At 38.2% G+C, this 20,854-nt stretch overlaps 1 protein-coding gene across 2 annotated transcripts in view; it reads right to left on the bottom strand.

The window, feature by feature from the left end:
* The window catches only part of DPY19L1 (dpy-19 like C-mannosyltransferase 1), a 72,638-nt gene that overhangs the window by 41,960 nt on the left and 9,824 nt on the right, over positions 1 to 20,854 (bottom strand). For both annotated transcript variants that reach the window (XM_033088293.1, XM_033088294.1), the window contains exons 2-7: positions 16,879 to 16,903; positions 16,165 to 16,252; positions 12,844 to 12,981; positions 9,914 to 10,034; positions 9,125 to 9,218; positions 31 to 88 (exon numbers count right to left, since the gene is read on the bottom strand). In XM_033088293.1, the coding sequence (XP_032944184.1) occupies positions 31 to 88; positions 9,125 to 9,218; positions 9,914 to 10,034; positions 12,844 to 12,981; positions 16,165 to 16,252; positions 16,879 to 16,903 (524 nt within the window). The remainder of the gene's footprint in view (positions 1 to 30; positions 89 to 9,124; positions 9,219 to 9,913; positions 10,035 to 12,843; positions 12,982 to 16,164; positions 16,253 to 16,878; positions 16,904 to 20,854) is intronic.

The raw sequence follows: 20,854 nt of genomic DNA, 5'->3' as shown, positions 1-20,854 counted from the left end.
TTTAGAAGTAAATACTTGTTGACTACCTACCTCTCCATGATTGAAAAAGAAGCACAACACCGTAACCAGGCCTCCTAATCGGCTGCCGCTGGAAAAGAGAGTATGAAAATGTAACGCAAATAACAGAAACCCAGGTCAGTCCTAATAAAACCTTGAAATAATATAACATGATAACCTTCCATCACTACAAACATGTTAGCCACAGTAGAACTCTACTATGCTTATTTACAAAAATAGCTTATTTCCTCTAAAGTACGTTAGTCAAAATAAGTTTCATTTTTTTAAAATCACTTCCATCTTCAAATGTACAGCACACACAAACTGACAGGGAATCAGAAATTCTTAATAGTCATGTAACTGAGCATCATGCAACCTGAACTTCCTTTTTCTTTTTCTTTACCCTTTAGAACCACATATTTATGGTGTCCTTCAGCATTTCTCACACTATTTTCCTTGGGACACATGCTATACATTCAGGAAAAGGGAGGGGGAGAGTACAGAAAAGGGCTTAGTAGTCATAAAGTTGGAAAATACCACACTCCATCCCCAAGCTACTTTTCTACAAAACATGCTTGGGAAACATTAGGTTTCGGCTAAATTTTTATCTTTCATTTGTTTTCAAAAAATTGTGAAATACAACACAAATCAGCACAGGTGGCCGGTCAGCCTTGGCACAAGACGGGGTGACGTCTGCAGGTTCAGTGGAGTTGCCTCTTTCCCTACAGAGTTGGGGTCACAGCCACTTGCTGCTCAAGAGAAGAGGAAAGGAGGGCAAACAGAAGGGCCGCAGAGCTGTCTTTAAAGGATCAACTGAAGTTCAAAGCCACAAATTCACAGAGACACTAATGGTAGGATTACGTGATTTTCCCCCACTGGTTATCGACCAGGACTGGCACAAACGGAACATAAAGGGACAAAGAAACAGCATATTGGCCAGAGAGTAGTTGAAGTGATGGATCACAGAAATAAGAGGACAGATAAAGTTGCTAGAAAGTAGTGAGAACAGCATAGGCCAGGGAGCGGAAGTCAGTCAGGGGCCTCTCCTCAGAGACGCAGCACGTCTCCTTCAAAAGACGCCAGGCTTCACTGCGGGGATGAGACAACGCAAAGGTTAAGAATGAGGTCTAGGTTTAGAGAGAGAGAGAGGCTGATTTATATTACCATAATATTCTGAATGTATTCCAAGAGAAAAAGTACAGAGGTTAACGTATTTTTTAAAAACGGTTTCCTCCTTGCCACCCTCCCCCACTGTATTCACCTGAGAGAATCAGTATTAACATTTGTGTGTGTGCCCATCCTTCCAAATCATTTTCTAAGCCATGCAAACATATATTTTAATGTGATCATAGTATTAACATCCCTCTGAAATTTGTTCCTTTTCTAATTAATCTATCATGAATACACGTAACCCAAGGCACTCTTTTTAAGAGATGTCACATATTACATAGTATAAATATACTGCAATTTGTTCAGCCCTTTCCCTGTTATTGGACATACAGATATTTTTCAATTCCTTGCTATGATGATAAAAAAAGTTAAACATCCTTCTGCATGTAAATACTGGTGCTTTTATTTCTACAGGATGGTCTGTGAGACTGCCAACTCTCCTGCAAACGCCACCCCACAGTGCAGGAGGGGTCTGCTTCTCTTTCACACAGCACCTGATAGGCCCAGACCCTTTCACATTTTGCTCATCAGATAGGTGGAAACTGTTTTCTCACTGTTATTTTGATTTGTATGCCCTGCTTCATTGTACAGATCATCAGTTTAGTGGGTTTGTTTTTTGTTTTTTTGACAATGTGAGTTTTCTTTTCTGTCAATTGTCTGTTCACATTCTTGTACATTTTTCAGTTGGATTGTCTGTATCCCTATTTAAAGATCAGGGATATCAATTTTTTTACTATTATGTTATGCTTAACTAACCAGGGAGGCAGATTTTCTGGTACCATTTCATGCTTTGTTCATCTGCAAGGAATGCTCTGAGTTACAATCACTATCAAATGATGTGACTTGCAATAATTCTACAATAGTTCCCTAGCATTTACGTCCCTCCCCTGCAATCCTTAGAGACTACCACAGAGGTCATTTCATTTTGCTAAACAGAAAAGATGCAGTAATCAGAATACTTAAAATTAATTTTTTTCAATTATAGTTGATCAGCTGATATTTCAGCATTCTCTAGCAGTTTAAAAAAAAATAAAGTTTTTTTCTGCAATATTACCACCAACTGTCAGAAAATACGTAAGTTCGTATGGTGCAAAACATTGTAAGCGTGCTAAACACATTTACCACATTTACTCATGTCTCCTTCACCTTTGCACCTCCATTTCCTCAGATACAAAATGAGAGGGTAAGAACGTAAAAGACCTTAAAAATACTTTTCAGTTCTGACATTTAATAATTTGATGATTTTCTTCTTAAGTGACACGTGGATTGAAAGCAATTGTCACATTTTGGTAAGCTTCATTAATCACTGAGGGTTTTCCCTCTAGTATTTACCAAAGAATGATGAAACATGCAAAGTTCAACATTCAAACAGAAAAAGAAAAGGAATCACAGCTAATTCAAAATGACATTAAATAACTCGGGCAGTTAGTTTTCTTGCTGTGTAAATGCTTGAGAGAGAGAACATGAGAGAATCATTTGGAAATCACTAAATTAAGAGAATCCAGCCTCCAGGTTGAGATGTAAGGCATCAGCGCGCACTAGCCAGGTGAGGAAATGCGCAGCAGGCCTGCCTGAGAGCTGAGCATCTTCCCCAAACCTGCAGAGGGGATGCTGGAGCACTGAGGGAAGAGAGGTGAGGAAGAGAATGAGAAGCGGGAAGGCTGAGAAACGTTCTCGGCTTAGTCCTCCCACTCAATCTGTTACAAGCAACTAATTAATGGCTTTAATTTAATCTTTGTCTGCCAGGGCCAAGAAACAGAATATTTTATTTACTCGCTTGTGAAGTTCCCAATTCTTCACTGTAGCTGCCCTCGTGTCTAGTACTGAGCTTTGCCCACGGCAGAGACCCAAAAGGTATCTGAGCAGTCAATGAAAACATAAAAGGAAACATAAAAATTATTCCATCTCAAGATCGCTGGTATCTTTTTTATGAAACTTGAGGTCAAACGTCCTTCGCCTTCCTGTCATTACTACCTTGGCCCTGGGTCCCCGGCGCAGACGTAGGCGCCTGCTGGTCATCAGCGCCGTGTGTTCCGTGGAGCCTCTGCTGGGACCCAGCCCCCGACCCTCCATCCACACGCTGATGCTGACGGGGCCTCCAGAACTTCCAGCCCATGGTGAACACTTCCTTCCCCTGCACCCTCGGCCTCTAGCCAGGGGCTTCCCTTTCCCTTTCCCTTTCCACCCGGAAACATCACTGTCCTCCAAGAAAACGCTCGTGCATCGCTCTAGCACACTCCGGGACCGCTCAAGGCCCGAGGTGACGCCAAGAGCCGCGTCTAACGCCACTTCCAGAACCACTTCCACACCAAGCGCCTGGACCCTTTGTGAAACCCTGCTCTCTCTAGAAGTGCAAGGATGCCAGAGATGTTCTGGAGGAAGAAACCAACAGGATTTTGTGACAAGTTGGGTTTAGGATACAACTCAAGGGGAAAGTGATATAATGACATGAAAAGGGGCAGGTTTTCAAGTAAAGACGCCAATATTTTCAACCAATAACTCTCATCAATTTATGCATACTGAAGAGAAATACTTATCTTTTAAATATTCATATACAACTGTTAGGCCAAATGATTAAAGATGTGCTAGCAGGCCAAGCTACTAGAACATGCCAAAAAAAAAAAAAAACCCACGGAGCTGGTACAATCCACAACCTATTTAAGACACACCTGCAGCAGAAAATGCAGCCTGCATAAACAGTAAAGGCTTGAATTTTTAAAATGAAAACCAAAAAAAAGTCAAATGAAACAATGGAAGCAAAACTGGCATAAAGAATATGAAATTCAACTTTTTCTTAAAATAGGTGGGTTACGGGGGAGGAGTAAAGAATTGATATAAAAAGCCAGTCTGTGCTAAACCAAAGCCTAAAAAGAATACCAAGTCACTTCGCAGGTAACTTGGGTTGAATAAGGAGAAGAGAGAATAGGAAAACTGGGTATATTACCTCGACTGTTCACTTCAGGATAGAAAGGGGCCATTGAGCAAAATTAAAAGGGAGGTTTGACATAGAGACTAATCTTTCAGGCCCTCAGGGCTTCTAGAACACATCTAGAAATAAAATAGTTCTAACAGAATTCTTTCTGGAATCAAAGAAGCCACTATGAACTTCTAGTGACCACAGAAAAGGGAGAAAAACAGAAAATGAGAAGATGAATGCAGGGTACTCTCTGACTGGTTGGTTCCTCGGGCAGAAAAAAAGGCATTTTTCGGATGACTAGCTATTTCTGCAGAAGAATGGCCAGGTTTTCTCACAAAAGCTGAGAAGCAATGGAGAACTGAGTGAAGACAGATCGAGAAAGGTAAATATTCAAAAGAAGAGGAAAAGATCAGAGTGGCCACAGTGACCCTGAGCAGCAAACAGTAAATGTATAGGAATTCATAAAAAGAGATCATTACAAAGTTTTCTTAAAAAAACCATCTCAGTACATTAGAGGAAATGGAAAAGAGGGACGCGAATACTGGCCTCTGCCTCGGTGAGTGTACTCAGGCCTTCTCATGGTAAGTGTCCACATACAAGAGGCAGGGAGCAGGGAACAATCACTGGTACCCAGTGTCACTTCTGCACGAGGAGGTTAAGAATCAAGAGCCTCCTAGACTCCCTTTACCCATCTGCTGATAAACAAAGGAGCTACAAGATGAAAGGAGCCCAGGTCTCCTCCCTACCCCCAAAGCAGCTTATGGTTTGAATGTTCTGAAAGAAAACCCACTCCGCAGTAAGTCCCATCCACCTTACAACCTTCTAACTACCTTTTACAAGCCACCTCAGTTTTAAATATAAATGGCAGAGTAAGGATCTGCAGACTGTGAGAAAGCTTTCTACGGAAAAACAGAGCCTAATACAAATTCAAGGGGGACCTGAAGGTATAAAGAGACAATGCAAGAGGCAGAAGAAAACTGCAAACTCAAAATTCAGTAGGAAAGTTGGAATCTCTCAGAAAGTACAATAAAAAAGTAACGTAGAAAAAAACCCTAAGAAAATTAGGTTTCAATCCAAGAGTTCCAATATCCAAACAACAGGATTCTGAGAAAAACAGAGACAGTGGAGAAAATAAAGTCACCAAAGGAATAATACTAGTAAAAGTTTTCCCCAGAATGGAAGAATGGAAGTGTCCAGATCAAAAGAATGAAACAATATTTACCACATCATGATCTTTGGGACACTATAGAGAGAAAAAACCTAAAAGCTGCCAGAAGGAAAAAATAAGTCACATTCCAAAGAACGTGATGGCAGGTTGAACAACACTCAACTTTTGAAAAGCTATACTGAATCTTAGAAGACAGTGGAACAAAGTCTAAGGAAAAATAAAATTCTAAAACTAGCCAAACCAGCAAACAACTATAGAAGTAAAACAAAATTCCAACATAAAAGGTATTTTTTAAATTACCTCCATGTACTCTTTCTTGGGAATTGCTTGAGGATGGGATCCTCCAAAATGAAGGAATAATCAAGAAAGAAGACAATATAGGACTCAGGCAACAGTAAATGAACAGGAGAGAACACGGGGGAATTCTCAGGATGGTGGTGACCACATGTCCCAGGACAACAGCTGTGTGATAAGCCTAGAGAAGGACCAGTCTGGGGTCAAACCAGGAGACGGAGGGGTCCAGGAAGGAGGCACCAGAGATGCGCGAGGGAGAGTTGAAATGATGGATGTTACACATTTGGCAAAGTATAAAAGTTTTACAGTTCAGTTGTAGATTTGGAGTTACCTGGCATATAGAAAACTACAGGAAAAAATATGTTACCAAGTAAACGATGATTTATACTCTGGACTCGGCAGCAAGCAATATGTGTACCATCATAATAATGTAAATATGGGCTACTGGTTTACACACTAGAATCACTGAGGTTTCAGAGACCTGAAAGTGGTTTTTCTGGACAAAGGGATGGTGGATCGTAGAGACAGATGGGGCAAGGGACAGCTGCTTCGTTTCATCACAGAGAGTCAAACAATGCCACAGTCGTTTATGTGTGCACAAAATAATGACAACTAATTTTTAAAACATACTAGTAATATCATACCCAGCCGTCGAACAAAGTAACAGAAAGAAAATTGTTCAATTAATTTATATGGATACTTGTTGATATTTGTCAGACAAAAAGCTATGAGGGAAAAAAAAATCATAAGAAATTTCCAGGTAACATTAAAACAGATGTTCGTATTCACCATGAAAGGAAACAAAACAGTACATTTTACTAATTTTGGCTTGGAAACCAAGCCATTAGAAGAGAACCTTTCAAAAAACAAACTTAACCACCAGAAACTGTCGAACCGTTCAAAATTCTGGTGTTAGGAACACAATACGATGTGGAGGATGACAAATCAGGGAGAGATGTATGATCACAAAAACTGACATTCAAGGGAACAGAAAGGCCACACACAACATGTTACCTGTCATTCAAATTTATAAAACAGCAAAAAAATGATTCTAAGAAAAATTAATTGATGGAGAAACTATTAGAATGACTATAAAATCACACACATGTATGAGAACTAAAAATGGAGCAAAATAGGATCCTAGTAAGTGGAAACACTAGAAAGAGTAAACTTCTACATATCAAATGAAAATAAACAATGCCTACAGAAGTACTAGTGTAAGAACAGCAAAATCCTGGCAACCTCAGAACCTCTAGGAAATGAACTATTCCAGAAAAGATAGTGTTAAGTCTAGATCTTTCTAAGTGCCATGTTCTTTTGAAATATTTTTATAAAAACGTTTTTTTGAAATTTAAATTCTACTCTCTTTGGAAATGAACAGCTTTTTCTTCATTACTTGGTGTCTTTGAATACATATTAACTAAAGCTGCAAATAACTGAGTTACTATTAGAAAGAAGATTTCAAATGTATTCATAAAGATAGCAGAACACGGCAGTTGAAAACACACACACTGGAGCCTGTGTTCAAATCCCAACTCTGCAACTGACTAGCTATATGACCTTGGGAGACATATTTAATGTCCTCATGCCTCAGTTTCCTCATCTATCAAATGGTTAATCTATCTCAGAGGGTTAATCCTCAGGGTTAAATGAGTGTATGATCGTAAAGAGTATGACTGTAAAGAGCTTAGACTAGAGTTGGTACATAAAGTGCTATAGCTGTGTTTCTTCAATAAACGAACAGTCTATAGCGGGAAAGCTTCACAAGGGTCCATTGGAGAAGAATTCCTGAACTGGTAAAGGCCAGTAAAGCATATGTGATAGATAATCATATATTATTATTGTGCTTTTCATATATGGCAACCAAGAGCTAAGTTTTTCTTTTCCATAGTTTATTCACTTCATTCAATTAAAAAATATTGTATGAAGGCAGGCATTCTTCTAGTGCCTTGTAAATGTTCCCTTACTCTATTCTCACATAGAAGACAGTGCCTCCTAACTCACTTAGGTCTTCTTCTTCCTTCCCAATCACTTCTTAAAAACTCTGTCTGTCTTCCATTTCAGTTAACCTGATAAAACACTTCACCACCCCATCACAACCCTGAAAGACCTGTTACATTATATGTTCTTTTATATCTAAAGGCAAACCAAAGAACTGGCAGTGATTCTAAGTTCTTCCCACGTCACTGATTCAAATTATATTAAAACTCAATGTTAACAGGTTCTGCCCATGATTTAGAGCTTCCATAAAGCTCTTTTGTCCTCCAGTCTTAATCATGACAGCCCAGGATAGCCAGACACCCAGGGAAATTCTCTGCAACAGAAATTGTACCTTCAGTCTTTGAAATGATGGTTGTCACAGGCATTTTTAAGAGAATGATACTGAATGATGACTTTAATAAATATATAGCGATTCTTCCTTCAATGAAAAAAGTAGCATAACTATATATTAGCAAATTGGCAATGCCATGTTCCACATTTTAACTTCTCTTAGTTAACATCTAATCTCCCCAATATAATAAAGCTATCAACAAGACGGATGGGCAGTACGCAGCAAAATGAATAAATGGCCCCAAGTTTCTCTTCTTTTGGTTCATCATGATACACACTGGCCTCACTTTCCCTAAGTCAGCCGCCTCTCCTGATTACCACCTACTTAGGTTAAGTTATTTCTGTGTCGTTTCAAAACCAAAAATTTTCACATCATCTTTTAATGGTGCACTTTCATTTCAGCCTCCCCCAATTAAATAACTAAAAGAACTTTCTTAGAGCTTAGTCAGAAATGTTAACATCAAAGTACCTTAAATCTATATGCAAATGTATTTTAAATTGATCTAATAACTAGCTCATTTGATAAACATTTGTCAAGGAACGCTGCATACTCAAACACTGAGCTAAGAATTCAACAGGTCTTTGAGGTACTAAAATGAAAATGCCACACTTCCAAAGCAAAGAAGATAATGGGAGAACAGCAGATTCAAGCTCCTTCACTCCAACTGAAAATCATACGCCTATGCTCCTAGTGCTGTACTACAAAGGATCCGTAAGCAGTAAAAAGAAAGAATTCTAAAGATACTCTCATGGTAAAACAGTTCAACAAGTATACAAGGTGGGGCATAGTCAAAAAAAGAGAGAAATAAACATTAAAACCCTTAGAAAATGTGTCAGTCTTCAGCTTTAGGAATGTTGCTCCACTACAAAGCAAGTCAGGTCAGACAGTAAATATCTGCATAAAACGTGTTTCTATTTTAACATTAGCAAAGAGCCATTAACACCATTTGCAATGGGTGGTCCTTCCCTTTATAGTTTGTGGAAACAATATATATTGCTGATGCTCAGATGCCTATGAATATTTAAAAATTATTCTTCTATTTAAGCCTCTAAAATTATTTTCAGTTTGGCTAGCCGTGACAATGGTGAAACCGTCCAAATGGGAAGTCATTTTGTATCTACAAGTAGATATTAGAAAGGACATTGCTAAAGTTGAACCAAAAGTTAATGATAATCTCACTATTTGTATTATTCTAATATATATTATTATAAATGCATATTAAAATATTTTCAATTAATAGTCTTACCTTAAATATGTGCCATATATGAAGAATAATGCCATCATTAGTCCATTTAAAATAAAAATTACAGCAACATAAAAGCAAGCAGGATCTCCCAGTCCTTTAAAAATAAACAAAACATATGTTTTATAAGTTACTGTAGGTGTCCAGCAATTTATATTAAAACATGCTTATTTTAAAAATGGTTACACTATGCACCAACTGACTGCCTTGGTTCCCAAACGAATATAAGACATTATTGCAAAACATAGATGGAAGAGGGTAGTACCTGTGTGGTTTTAAAAGAGGGCTGCAGATTCAGACACTCCTCCTGCAGAAGTATGGGGTCTGCACCTCAGCTTTGAGTCTGGTTGGGCTTGAGTATGGCAGAAGCCATTGTACGAGACTTCTGAGGCTAGGTCATACGAGGCCACGTAGTGCCCAGCTTGAGCGCTGAGATACTGTAGGAAAGCCCGACTACCCTGGGGTACCATGCTATAGAAAAGCTCGAGATGAATGGAACGGGAGATGCAGGTGCTCCAGCTGACAGTCCCAGCTGAGCCCTTGCAGCCACCCCAGCCCAAGAGCCAGAATGTAAGTGTAGCAGCCCCCAGGTAATTCCAATTTCCCCAGCCATTTGAGTCTAGCAGAGGCCTCTGACATCATGGGAACAACCAGACTTACTACGCCCTTCCCACAATCCTGACCTGCAGAATTCATCAGCATAATAAAATGGTTGCTATTTATACCATAAGTTTGGGGTAACTTTATTCTACTGCAACAGATAACTAGACGATATCACAGACAGAAACTTGCCTTCACAGCTTTCAATTGGACTGAGTCCTTCCCCTCTGGTAACCGTCCAACATATCTTGGTTTGAATGCCAATCAAGTCCATTACTTTGGTGTAAATCCGGTACCAGCTGGCTAAGATTACCTGATTTTAAAGAAATAGAGACATTATGGGAAAAGATATTGTCCTTAACAGTTCCATTACTGAACTATTTTTAAAATACTTGCTAATTATCAAATTTTCCCTTCTGGTACCAACCACTGGGGGATTTTGAAATCTAGTAAGAAGAGCCTCACACCCCCCTACACACACTCTGCACTGGTGAGGCCTCAACTGTTCACCCACAGGCAAGAATAAAACCTAAGCAGGAACATGCAAAATTTATATGTTCAAAAACTATAGAATTCTACTAAGGAATATAAAAGATTTGAACAAACTGAAAGATACTATGTCTTCCCGAACAGATCTAATTTTTCAAGATATGAGCTCTCCCTCTAATTCATTCTTAAAACAATACTAACCCAAATCCGACGTGTCTGCCTAGAACTGTTATCCAGGAGAATACCAAAAGGAGACAACTAAAGAGAAGGTCCGAACGGATGTTAAAATATACTCCTTACCATTAAAACAGTGCTAGTGGCACAAGAACAGCCAGACAGGTCACAGTAGGGGTTGTGCCAGTGGTGGCCCAGGCCCCCTCTGGGGCTGAGGCGCTCCTTCTCCCGCCCCCCAGCAGCTGGGAGGGTTGGTAGCTGACAGCTCTCAGCAAAGTCCCTCTCTGGGAACTACCCTTTGCTAAGGAGAGTAAATTCACGAAAGGTCACACCAGCTACCCAAGGAAAACAGCATCCTTTGTCTGACTAGTCAACGGGGGAGGGTGAAGGCCAGCCAGGGCCCTTGCCTCAGGTAGGACAATCCTGCAGGGCTGCCCCAGTTCCAGAGCTCCCAGGGGACTGGCTGAGTCCTCTGCTGTGACTGGTCACAGCCCAACTCCTCCTGCCTTATTCTGCTTCCTCTTCCCCGTCAGGCACTGACCCCAAGGGCTCCTCCCTATACACTTTCTGCATGGAGACCTCCATCTCAAAGTCTGCTTCTGGGGACCTCAACCTAAGGCGATACTAAAACACAAAGTCCAAAAACAAACGCGAACACATATGTATAATAACGTTGTATATAACAATGAACACTTTTTCAAATTAATAGGAAGAAGATGCACCACTCATCAAAGTGTTAGGTTTCACAGAAGACCATTGTGAAAAAACATAAGATTACATTCCTACCTTTCACTACACAAATTCTAGGTAAATTAAAAATGCAAATATCAAAAACATAACTCTAACAACTAAAAAGAATGAAGATGTTTTACACATAAGAATAAAAGAAAAACCATAAATTAAAAGGATTCATACATATGACATTTCTTTACAGAAAAAAATACATACACATACACAAAGCTAAAAGGCAAACAAAAAGCTGGGGAACATGTTTTATCTGTGCAACATAGTGTTAACATCTTCCATATAATAAATGAGCTCTTATAAAATTTCAATGAAAATATAGACAAAGGACACGAACAACCCATTATTTTTAAAAGTGAAAATGAATTTTTTATAAATAGCATTGAATGACTGATACAAACACACACACAAACGCACAGAGCAAACGATTAAACAAATTAGCAAGGATTCAGGTAAATAAGCATATTCAAAAACAACACTGGTGGGAATTTCAATTAGTATAACCTATCTGGAAAGCATTTTGGCAACATGTACCACAATCATCAAAATGCATATTCTGTTGAATTAAATAGTTCCACATCAACGCATTTATAGTGTAAAAAAATAAGGATATGTGTAAAACCAGCTTTAAAGATGCTTCCCGCAGCTTTAGAATATTTTAAAAGGTCAAAAACAAGCAGAATTTTCATGAATGATGAACTAAATAAACAATGGTATATTGTGCAAAAAAATAGCCATTAAAAATGATGCTGTGGAAGAAAAAAATGACAGAGGAAGGTGGCTATAAATAGTCTTAAAAGACAAAAGGAACTTATTTTACAAAACCATATGCCATGTGATGCCAATTTCTTTGTGTGATCCTATTTCTGTGAAAGTAAATGTGCACATGGTTACAGAAAAGACTCCATAAGCAGTAAGGAGATCAGTGGGAAAACACTGAACCTTGGAGGTTACTTATTGGTCTCCATCTCCTCCAGCTCATTCATCAATCAGGCTAACTCAATGATCTGGTAGTTCAAGTCTTCACACTCCATGGGGGATGACCCAGAGCCCTGCTACGTGCTGGCACTGAGCCTGGGCCTGGGTGCCCTGCAGAGACCAAGGTAGCCATGGCCCTGGCTCAGGCTGGGCTGGCTAGGGCAGCATCATGCTAAGAAGGGGGGAGTGTGCTTAACTGGAGAACTTCCTGTCAAGTCCAGGAGGGCTTCCTTGAGGAAGGCACATCTCAGCTCAGCCCTGGAGAAGGCTTAGGGAGGTGTCACATGAAGACAGGGACGGTCAGGGAGAGGCCAAGAGAAGTTACTGACATCACTGCCTTCCTCCCTCACCTCCTGGGTGGGACCACCTTTCCCCCACCCCCACCCAGAGAAAGAACATTCAGTTAAAGGAATCTCAGCTACGGAAGAAACAGTTTGGCAAATGACGTGTGAAAGTAATGGCGTTCCCCTGCTCTAATCCCTACAAGCACACTGAATCTGGACGATTTTCACGTTTTCTAAATGACACAATCAAAATAGTTCCCACAGAATCACTTTAAAGCCCTTCAAAATTAATAATGAGAGTCCTTTCCAAGAAAAGACATATGTTTTCTTTTCAGAAATGAAATAAAATTTAATGTATTGAATCATACCTTAGATTTAGAAGTAACATTTAATACAAATAACACTTATTTAAAAAGTTAAAAAAAAACGTTTACAATTGAAAAAGTAACTTACCTCAGGGTAAAGATTGAACCTTTTTAACGTATTAATAACAAGGGGGTATTCAGTCAGCTTATCATTCATAATCATCCATACTCCATTCAAAAATGAGGGTGCTTCCACAATAGTCTTGAAGTAGGAATAATATAATCCCTGAAATAAGCACGTTACAGTTGTAATAAAAATGACATAATTAGTATACCTATTAGCTTAAAAAAAGTTAAAAGACACCGTTTTTGAAACAGCAAGCAAGCAAATAATAACTATAATCAATTCCAGACTTCTAACCACTGACAAATTCTTAGGTTGCAAAAAAACCTACATGTTTTAGAATAACGTTGTCTTCACTGAAGCAATCGAGCTCAAAATAGCTGCAAAAATAGTTTCAACATTTAAAAAATAGTATAACGCAGACAGCATACTTCCTTTAAGAAAACCCTATAACCCATAAGAATGTAACTGTTAGAAAAGGCTGTCTTATGAATGAGTAGTGATGAGCGGTTCACTATGGAACTTAAACTTACCATGAACCAAAGATTCTTCCCTAGCCAAAAATGTTTCCCCTAACTGCTTATTTGAATCCCCAAAATGGCACTATCAGCCATCTTCCCTCCAGATTTACATGTAAAACTGCAAATATATTAGGATGACTAAACACCGACGTATTACATTCTAATGCCAACTAATTTCAAAGGCTATTTTCCTTCCTATCAGCTCAGCATAAGGTCAAAACCCGGTGGGACTGGGGGTATGGGGCAGAGGGACAGTGGTGGTGCTCCCATTTTAACGGAAATAGGTAAGTTTTTAGCTTGACATGCTAATTAGGAAAGGTCAAGGTTGGAATAATACATGGGACAAAAACCGAGAAGCCTTATGAGGGAGTATAAATGGCAGTATGAAAGCAAGACTGATAAAACACAGGAAAGAAACTCCGTCTTCTGTACAATTTTGCCTAGAGCTACCCCGGTAGCCAGAACCATGAGCTGCCAAACTGTAACACGGGTTTAAGCACCATGAATACGAAAGTGATCCGCCTACCCAGGTATTTACTGAAAAAGGAAAAAATGCTTCTTGATACTATAGGGTTCTAGTTCTCATGTCACTGTTTTAAAAATTAACTTCCTACTGTACTGGGTTGAATAATGTCTCCCAAAATCTCATGTCCACTGGAACCTGTGAATGTGACCTAATTTGGAAACAGAGTCCTTGCAGATGTAAACAAGTGAAGAGGAGGTTGTACTGGAATAAGATAGACTAACAATCCAATATAATTGGTATCCTTATAATAAGAGGGAGATTTAGACACAGAGACACAGGACAAGAGACCACAGGATGACAGAGGCAGAAACCGAGCGACTGCATGCCCAGTGCAAACCAGGGAGCACTAAGGTTGGCCAGAAATGACAAGGAGCCAGGAAGAGGCCAGGAAGGATTCACCCCTATAGCTTTCAGAGGGAACCCAGCCCTACCGACACCTTGATTTCAGACTTCTGGCCTCCAGAATTGTAACAGAATAAATTTCTGCTCTTTTAAGCCACCCAGCTTATTACACTTCGTTATGACATCCCTATTACAACCTACCTTGTTTTGTAGGTTTGATATGGAATCATGTAAATATCTTATTTAATTGTAAAACAAAACATTTTTAATCGCTAAATATGAAAAGACAAAAAATAAAACAATTAACTATCAAGTTAGGAGGATTTCTAATAACTGTAAGATATAGTAATTTTATTGTATATATAGTGAAATATATCCTAAAGTCAAAAAGAAATGTGAGAAAGTCTTAAATTGTTCTCAGAAATCATATTTTAATGATATTGGTACTATTGGTACTAATGATTGGTACTATTATTCCTCAAAAGTAAGTACTTTCACACCAAGATTCTCAGGCTGACAGAAAAGATACAAATTTAATATAAAATAAATAAAAACAATCTAATCCTAAATTTGAACTTAAAAATATGAATATATATTAATGATTTACTTTCTTTTAAAAAAAATTGTTTCCTAATTCTGTTCACTAAAAGGACCAATCTGGTATAAAATAGCAGCACTGTGCTCTCTAAATACCATTTGCCACTGAAAGGAATTGGGGCTTCTTGGAAAACTGGATTCTGGGTCAGGAGATCAAATGACTTATAGTACCGGAAAGCAAGGAAGCTGTAGAATACTAGTGAGGTCATGTCAAGGAACACAGAGCCAACTTCCAGGATTCTCACCACCTAGGGACAGGTAAGTTTACAAAACATGTCCAAATCCATCAGATGATAATGCTGCTCTAAAAGAAGGAACTCCGTTAGTCACCAGGAGAAGATGCTAGGCAACCAACTCATTTTTCTGAAAAGTGGTAACTAGAAAGAATAAAGCAGTAACTTGTCTTACCTGTATGAATGTACCTCAGAAAAACCAAAGAGGTATTTTAGGAAAGTTCTTCTTTATAGGAATTACAGGTAATAATGTAGAAGAAAGATAACAGGATAACCACCATTTGGAAATCCTAATGAAATAACTGCTCTAGGCTGATGGCTAGGCTATCATGGAGGGATCAACATGATAACACATAAAGCCACTGATCAATCAAAACATCACAGAAAGTGAAACAACCAGATATTGTGTGACTCTTCATATGGTACAATAAATGCATAGCACCACTTATGAAGTATTCCTGCCCTCCCCCCAAAAATCAAACCTTCGGCTACCAAGACTCTTATCTATCAATTTTCAGGAAACTTGGGAGTGTAGGACATAATAGATAACATGAATTACTGTGTGTAATTCTACAGGACCAATGGCCAGGACTCTTCAAAAAATTAATAGCAAGGTAAACAAAACAACAAAAATGGGAAGAAAAATTTATAGATTTAAAGATTTAAAGAGCTGAATCAACTAAATGCAATGTATAAACACTGTTTTGGATCCTGATTCAAACATACCAACACACCAACTGTTAAAAAAAAAAAAAGGGAAAGAAAGAAAAGCCAACTGAGCATTCAAATACTGATTGATATTTGATGATAATTAAGCAACAGCTGTTCATTGTTTTCAATTGTGACAATGGTGCTGTGGTTAACAAAAAAGTCCTTTCTTTTGAGATCCATGTTTGAAAGTATTTACAGATGAAATGATATAGTATCTGAAGCTTTCATTAAAAAGATGGGTGTGTAGAGGTGTAGATGGAAAAAAATGGCTGTGTCCTCAGGTGTTTAAGATTAGGATGGGTAGATGGGAGGTGTCGACTTTTTCTACTGAACATCTTTGAAAATTGCCATACGAAAAGGCTTAAAATTTTTAGATTCCTAAAATGCAACAATAAAATACCACGTGAAAACTAACCATTTCAGTGCGAAAAGCCATCTCTCTTTCCAATGTTGAGAGGTGAGAAAAATGCCGATCATTTTCAAAAAGGTGTGTTATATGGCTCCTGCAAAAACAAAAGTGTGACAAAGCAAGTATTGAAACTTACTCTACGTGTTATTTAAAAAAAAAATAATAATACTCTAAAAGCAAAACTAAAAATATCTATAAATTTGCAGATAATTTTGTAATACAACTCAAATAGTGGTACCCATATTTGTTTTTCCACTCAGTATGTCCTACATTTATACTAAAATTTATCTCTATAAGAAAACATTCAAATTAGATATTAAAATTAGAATGAACCAAAATAATGATATTTTAAGTACAATAAAAATACAAACGATAAATGTCATTGGGTTTCCATTTCAGAAATGTCTGATTAATGAAATTCATATTTCTCTCTATCCAGAAGATTAAAAAAATTAATCTTCCTCTCAACATGAACACTATACTAATGTTAAGCAAAGTAGTTTCATATATAACCTCTTTAATAATGAATCTCTTTTTTATTAGAAAATATGTATTTTCTGACCCTGATTTAGCAATTAAACTACTTTTCCAGACTAGCGTGTAGCATATGATAATATGTACTCATCCTTTACATATGAAATTATTCCTTTACATATGGGAAGTAGCTATGGTAAAGTACAAACGTGCATAAAATATACCACAGGAGAAGAGCAATCTTACCAGTGCAACAAGGCTGCAAAGGCAGCTGGAAGAAAAAAAAATGAAATTATGTTAGCATAAAGAAATGTTTTCAATTTACAGAAAAGCGTTACAAATATAAGTAGGGTCAAGTTTGGGATGTGTAAGTGTTGGACTTTCAAGGGATCGGGGAGGAATACTAACTGACTCTTCAAAAGAAGCCCCAGGGCTATGCTTACAATCCAACGAATAGGCTGGACTGTAAAAGATAATTCCTTACACATGTCTAATGGCACATGTCTACCATTTTCATTCACTCTCTCCTTCAACAAAATACACGAGGGCCTATAATTTGCCAACGACTGTACAAGGTACCGTCTGATGAGAACTTCCACAGCAGAACTGTGAGAGGAGCAGAACCAGTGGTGAGAGGTAACTTAGGGGAGAGGTCCTTTAGAATAAAGAAATATGGTGACTTCAGGGAACAGGACTGGGGATGGATAAAAACAGGGAATTATCACTTTTTATACACTGCGGCAATATCTGAATTTATGAAAAATTTTACTATTTTTTATGAAATAAGTAGAGAAGGAACAAATGGATGGAGAGGGAAAAGGAGGAAAATGTCAGAGAGAAAACAAGCTAATAATGAAATCATTCTCATATGAGAATTATTAAAAACAAAACAAAAACAAACAGACAACAGGCCCAAAATGGAGTAACTTGTGCTAACCAAGTGAGCAAACCAAGACTTACTACCTAACCTAATTGCAGCTTCAGCTTCTCCAGGAATGTACCCTTTAACCAGTCAACCTGGAACTACCTGGGCAGCACTACTGAGGTGTCCACAGATAGGCCTCTTCCCTTCCCCTTGTCCTTCCCCAGGTAAGGACAGCTTTACCTGAGACAATGCACGCTTTGCTAATAATTTCTTTCTTCTGCCCCCTTTCTGCCTTTAAAAACCTTTCCTCTTCTACAGCTCAGTGGAGCTCCTTTCTACTTCCTAGATGGGATGCTGCCCGACTCATGAATCATTCAATAAAGCCAATTATATCTTTAAAATTTACTCTGTTGAATTCTTGTTACTTAAAAGAATCAATAGTTTGCTTTCTGTCCAAGTACAATGAACATATTAAGATGAATCCATAAAATACGATTCAATTTTCTTACATCACAAAATTCGTCTTATTCTATGCAGGCTTCTGATTAAGTAACTACTAAGTAAGGAATTCAACTATCAAAATACTCTTAGAAATGAAAACCAAATAGCTCAGATCTTTTGCCTTATTCTTAAAGAAGTATTTATATTTAAAAAAAGAATGCATTTTGCCTAGGAGATACTAATGTTTATAAAAGACAGAGTCACTCTTGTGAAACAGCAAATATTTAACTAGGTTTGTCATTTGACATTTGTTTGTATATGGCACTCTGACATTTAGAAATTTTGATTTTTTTCTTATTGACAAATCTACCATCTACTTCCTTTTCGGTTAAAGATTTCACCCCACCATAATAAAATCTGGGCTTTATTTTCTCAATGATCTAACTATCATGTTCTGAGGAAGCCATTCTTTCCCAACCGAATGTAAATGCCACCATTATCATACTGAAGGTTTGTCATACTTATACTTTGGTAATCCCTTTGAGATTGTAATTGGGATTTCATTTATAAATTAATTTGGGAAGAATCTCCATGTTTACGATACAAATCCGTATATTCACATCCATAAACATGATATATACCTTCAATTACTCATCTTGCTTTTCAATTGCCCTTGACAAAAATCCTATTAGTAGAGTTAACACATATTTAACACACAGTCAATTCGTATTTCTTATTACGTCTTCCTGGGAGTTTAACATTTTTTTTTCTGCTAATATCCATAAAAAAGTTTTTCCATTATACTTTACTGGACATTGTTAACGTACACATATTTATTTTTGAAGTGTATTTATTTTGGGCTCATTTACTAGTATTTTTTGGTTTATCATCCTCAATTCTCCATTTTCAGCAGTATTATTTTAAAATAATAATGCTGCTCCCATTTTATAATTTTACTTTAGTTTCTTCTTCCCATTTGACAATAATCAACTTCTAGAACAACATGAACAATTCTCTAAAAGAAGGCATCCTGTCTTCTGCTGACTGTCACAGCAAGGCAGGCCACATGAGGCCTTTAAATGAGCCCTTGACCCTCACAATCCTGGAGGGATAAGGAGGATTTCTCAAGGTCATCATCCCTCCACTTCCTCAGGATACCACAATTTCTCAGGAGAAGGATGGAAGGTACTTTACTGCCTGTAACTCAACTCCTGCAGCACTAAAAGATTCTGGGAGTTCTTGGCATTTCAATGGCACTCTTTCATAGTCAATTCATAATATGCCCAACGTTTTGAATTCCTTTGTTCATTTCAATTATTAGTAATAATAACAAAGAAGTTAACATTTGAATTCTCATTACATGCCAGGCACTTTGTGTTTTACTTGAACTAACGCAACAAATCCTTACAACTATCCCATCTGGTAGGTACAAATATTTCCCCAGTATACAGATGAAAAACAGAGGCCCAGAGAACTTCAGTCACTTGCCCAAGGAAACCAAGCCGGTACACAGAGAAAAGGAAGTTGCGGGCAGGAACTTGCCCTGAGAGCCACGCGCTGCAAGTCCTCTGGAGGAGGGTGGAGGAAGGGGGCAAAGGCCAAAACCTCCTTACCCTCAAGTATCTCCTTAGTCCACCTCCCTCTTTTGTTCACTTTAAAGATTAAAAGGAAAAAGAAGTTGCAATTCATTGTTGATATAGGCAGTATGTTTCATAGAAGCTATTTTTATATAAAAATGTAGAGCCATTCAAAGTTGAAATAAATTATATGTATATATCATTTGAAAGCCCAAGTAAAGAAGATCCTGCCTTGTGAGCACGTAATTCAAGCACAAACGTGTAAAATGACAAACACTTCTGAGGGCACCCCTAAAGAGCTTTTCTTACCTTCTTGCCTACAGCAGAGATTAAAATTGATTTTCTCTAAATTTATTCCAGTGATTATCAACCTGTTTATAGTCTTTTGGGAGTGTCACAAAATTGACAATTCTTTTTTTTCCATTCTAACACATATGCTATATTTTGTCATTCTAAGATACTGCGGTAAGTAGAGCAAGTTATTTTTAAAAACCAGAATATAAAAAAACTACATTTCTAAAAAAATCCAAACATATTCTGGTAAGAAAAAGGTGTTCAAGAAAAGGTTTTCTTTGTCGTCTAATTCAAAAGATTGCAATCCTATGGCTGAGAATTTTGATGGAAGGACATAAGTGACCAACTCTAAAACTAAACTAAACACTCTTTCCACTTTCTGATTCAAGAAATTTGTGCCAGATTATACGTCATATTACATCAACTTTCAGTCTTAGGGGATCTGAGCAGCCTCTTCACTGAAAAGTCTTCTTCTTCTGTTATTAGAATCTTGTTTACAAAAAATAGAATGTAACTCCCTGAGGTTAGAAACAACATTTTACTGAACTTTATTAGAGCACGCAGGTGAGCATACAGCCAGACTCAGATGTTTGCTGAATTAATGCATACAACTTGCTATAACTAAGGGGGAAAATGAAATACTCCTAAATCAACTCCACATAATAAACCAAAGTGGAATATACTTTGATGGATTCTCATTCTCTCTCCTTTCTAAGAGTTTTTTCCAAAAATAGAGTCCCCACTGACTGAGCACAAATTAGATCCCTGGTCTACGAGCAGCCAGCTGCTTACACAGCCTGTTCTTTGCAGCCCGGAGCTGGGGTACCAGGAGCGGGGTGCAGGACTGTGCTCCCCTCCACGAGATTCCCATGGTCCTGTGGCAGCAGGCGCTCCCTCTGCCTCTCCTTCCAGCCGCAGCCCCCAAGACCAGTTGCAGCCTTTGTTCTTTCCCTCTGGATCACCACACACAGGCCCGTCCAGTGCCCTTGGAAAGTGAGGAGGGGACGTCCCTTGCCCCGCTCCCAGGCCTGGCCCCAGCAGCAGC

The sequence above is a fragment of the Rhinolophus ferrumequinum genome, chromosome 20 (assembly GCF_004115265.2).
Source record: "Rhinolophus ferrumequinum isolate MPI-CBG mRhiFer1 chromosome 20, mRhiFer1_v1.p, whole genome shotgun sequence".
In the NCBI taxonomy this organism is placed as follows: domain Eukaryota; kingdom Metazoa; phylum Chordata; class Mammalia; order Chiroptera; family Rhinolophidae; genus Rhinolophus; species Rhinolophus ferrumequinum.
This window is presented reverse-complemented; position numbering and strand designations above follow the sequence as displayed.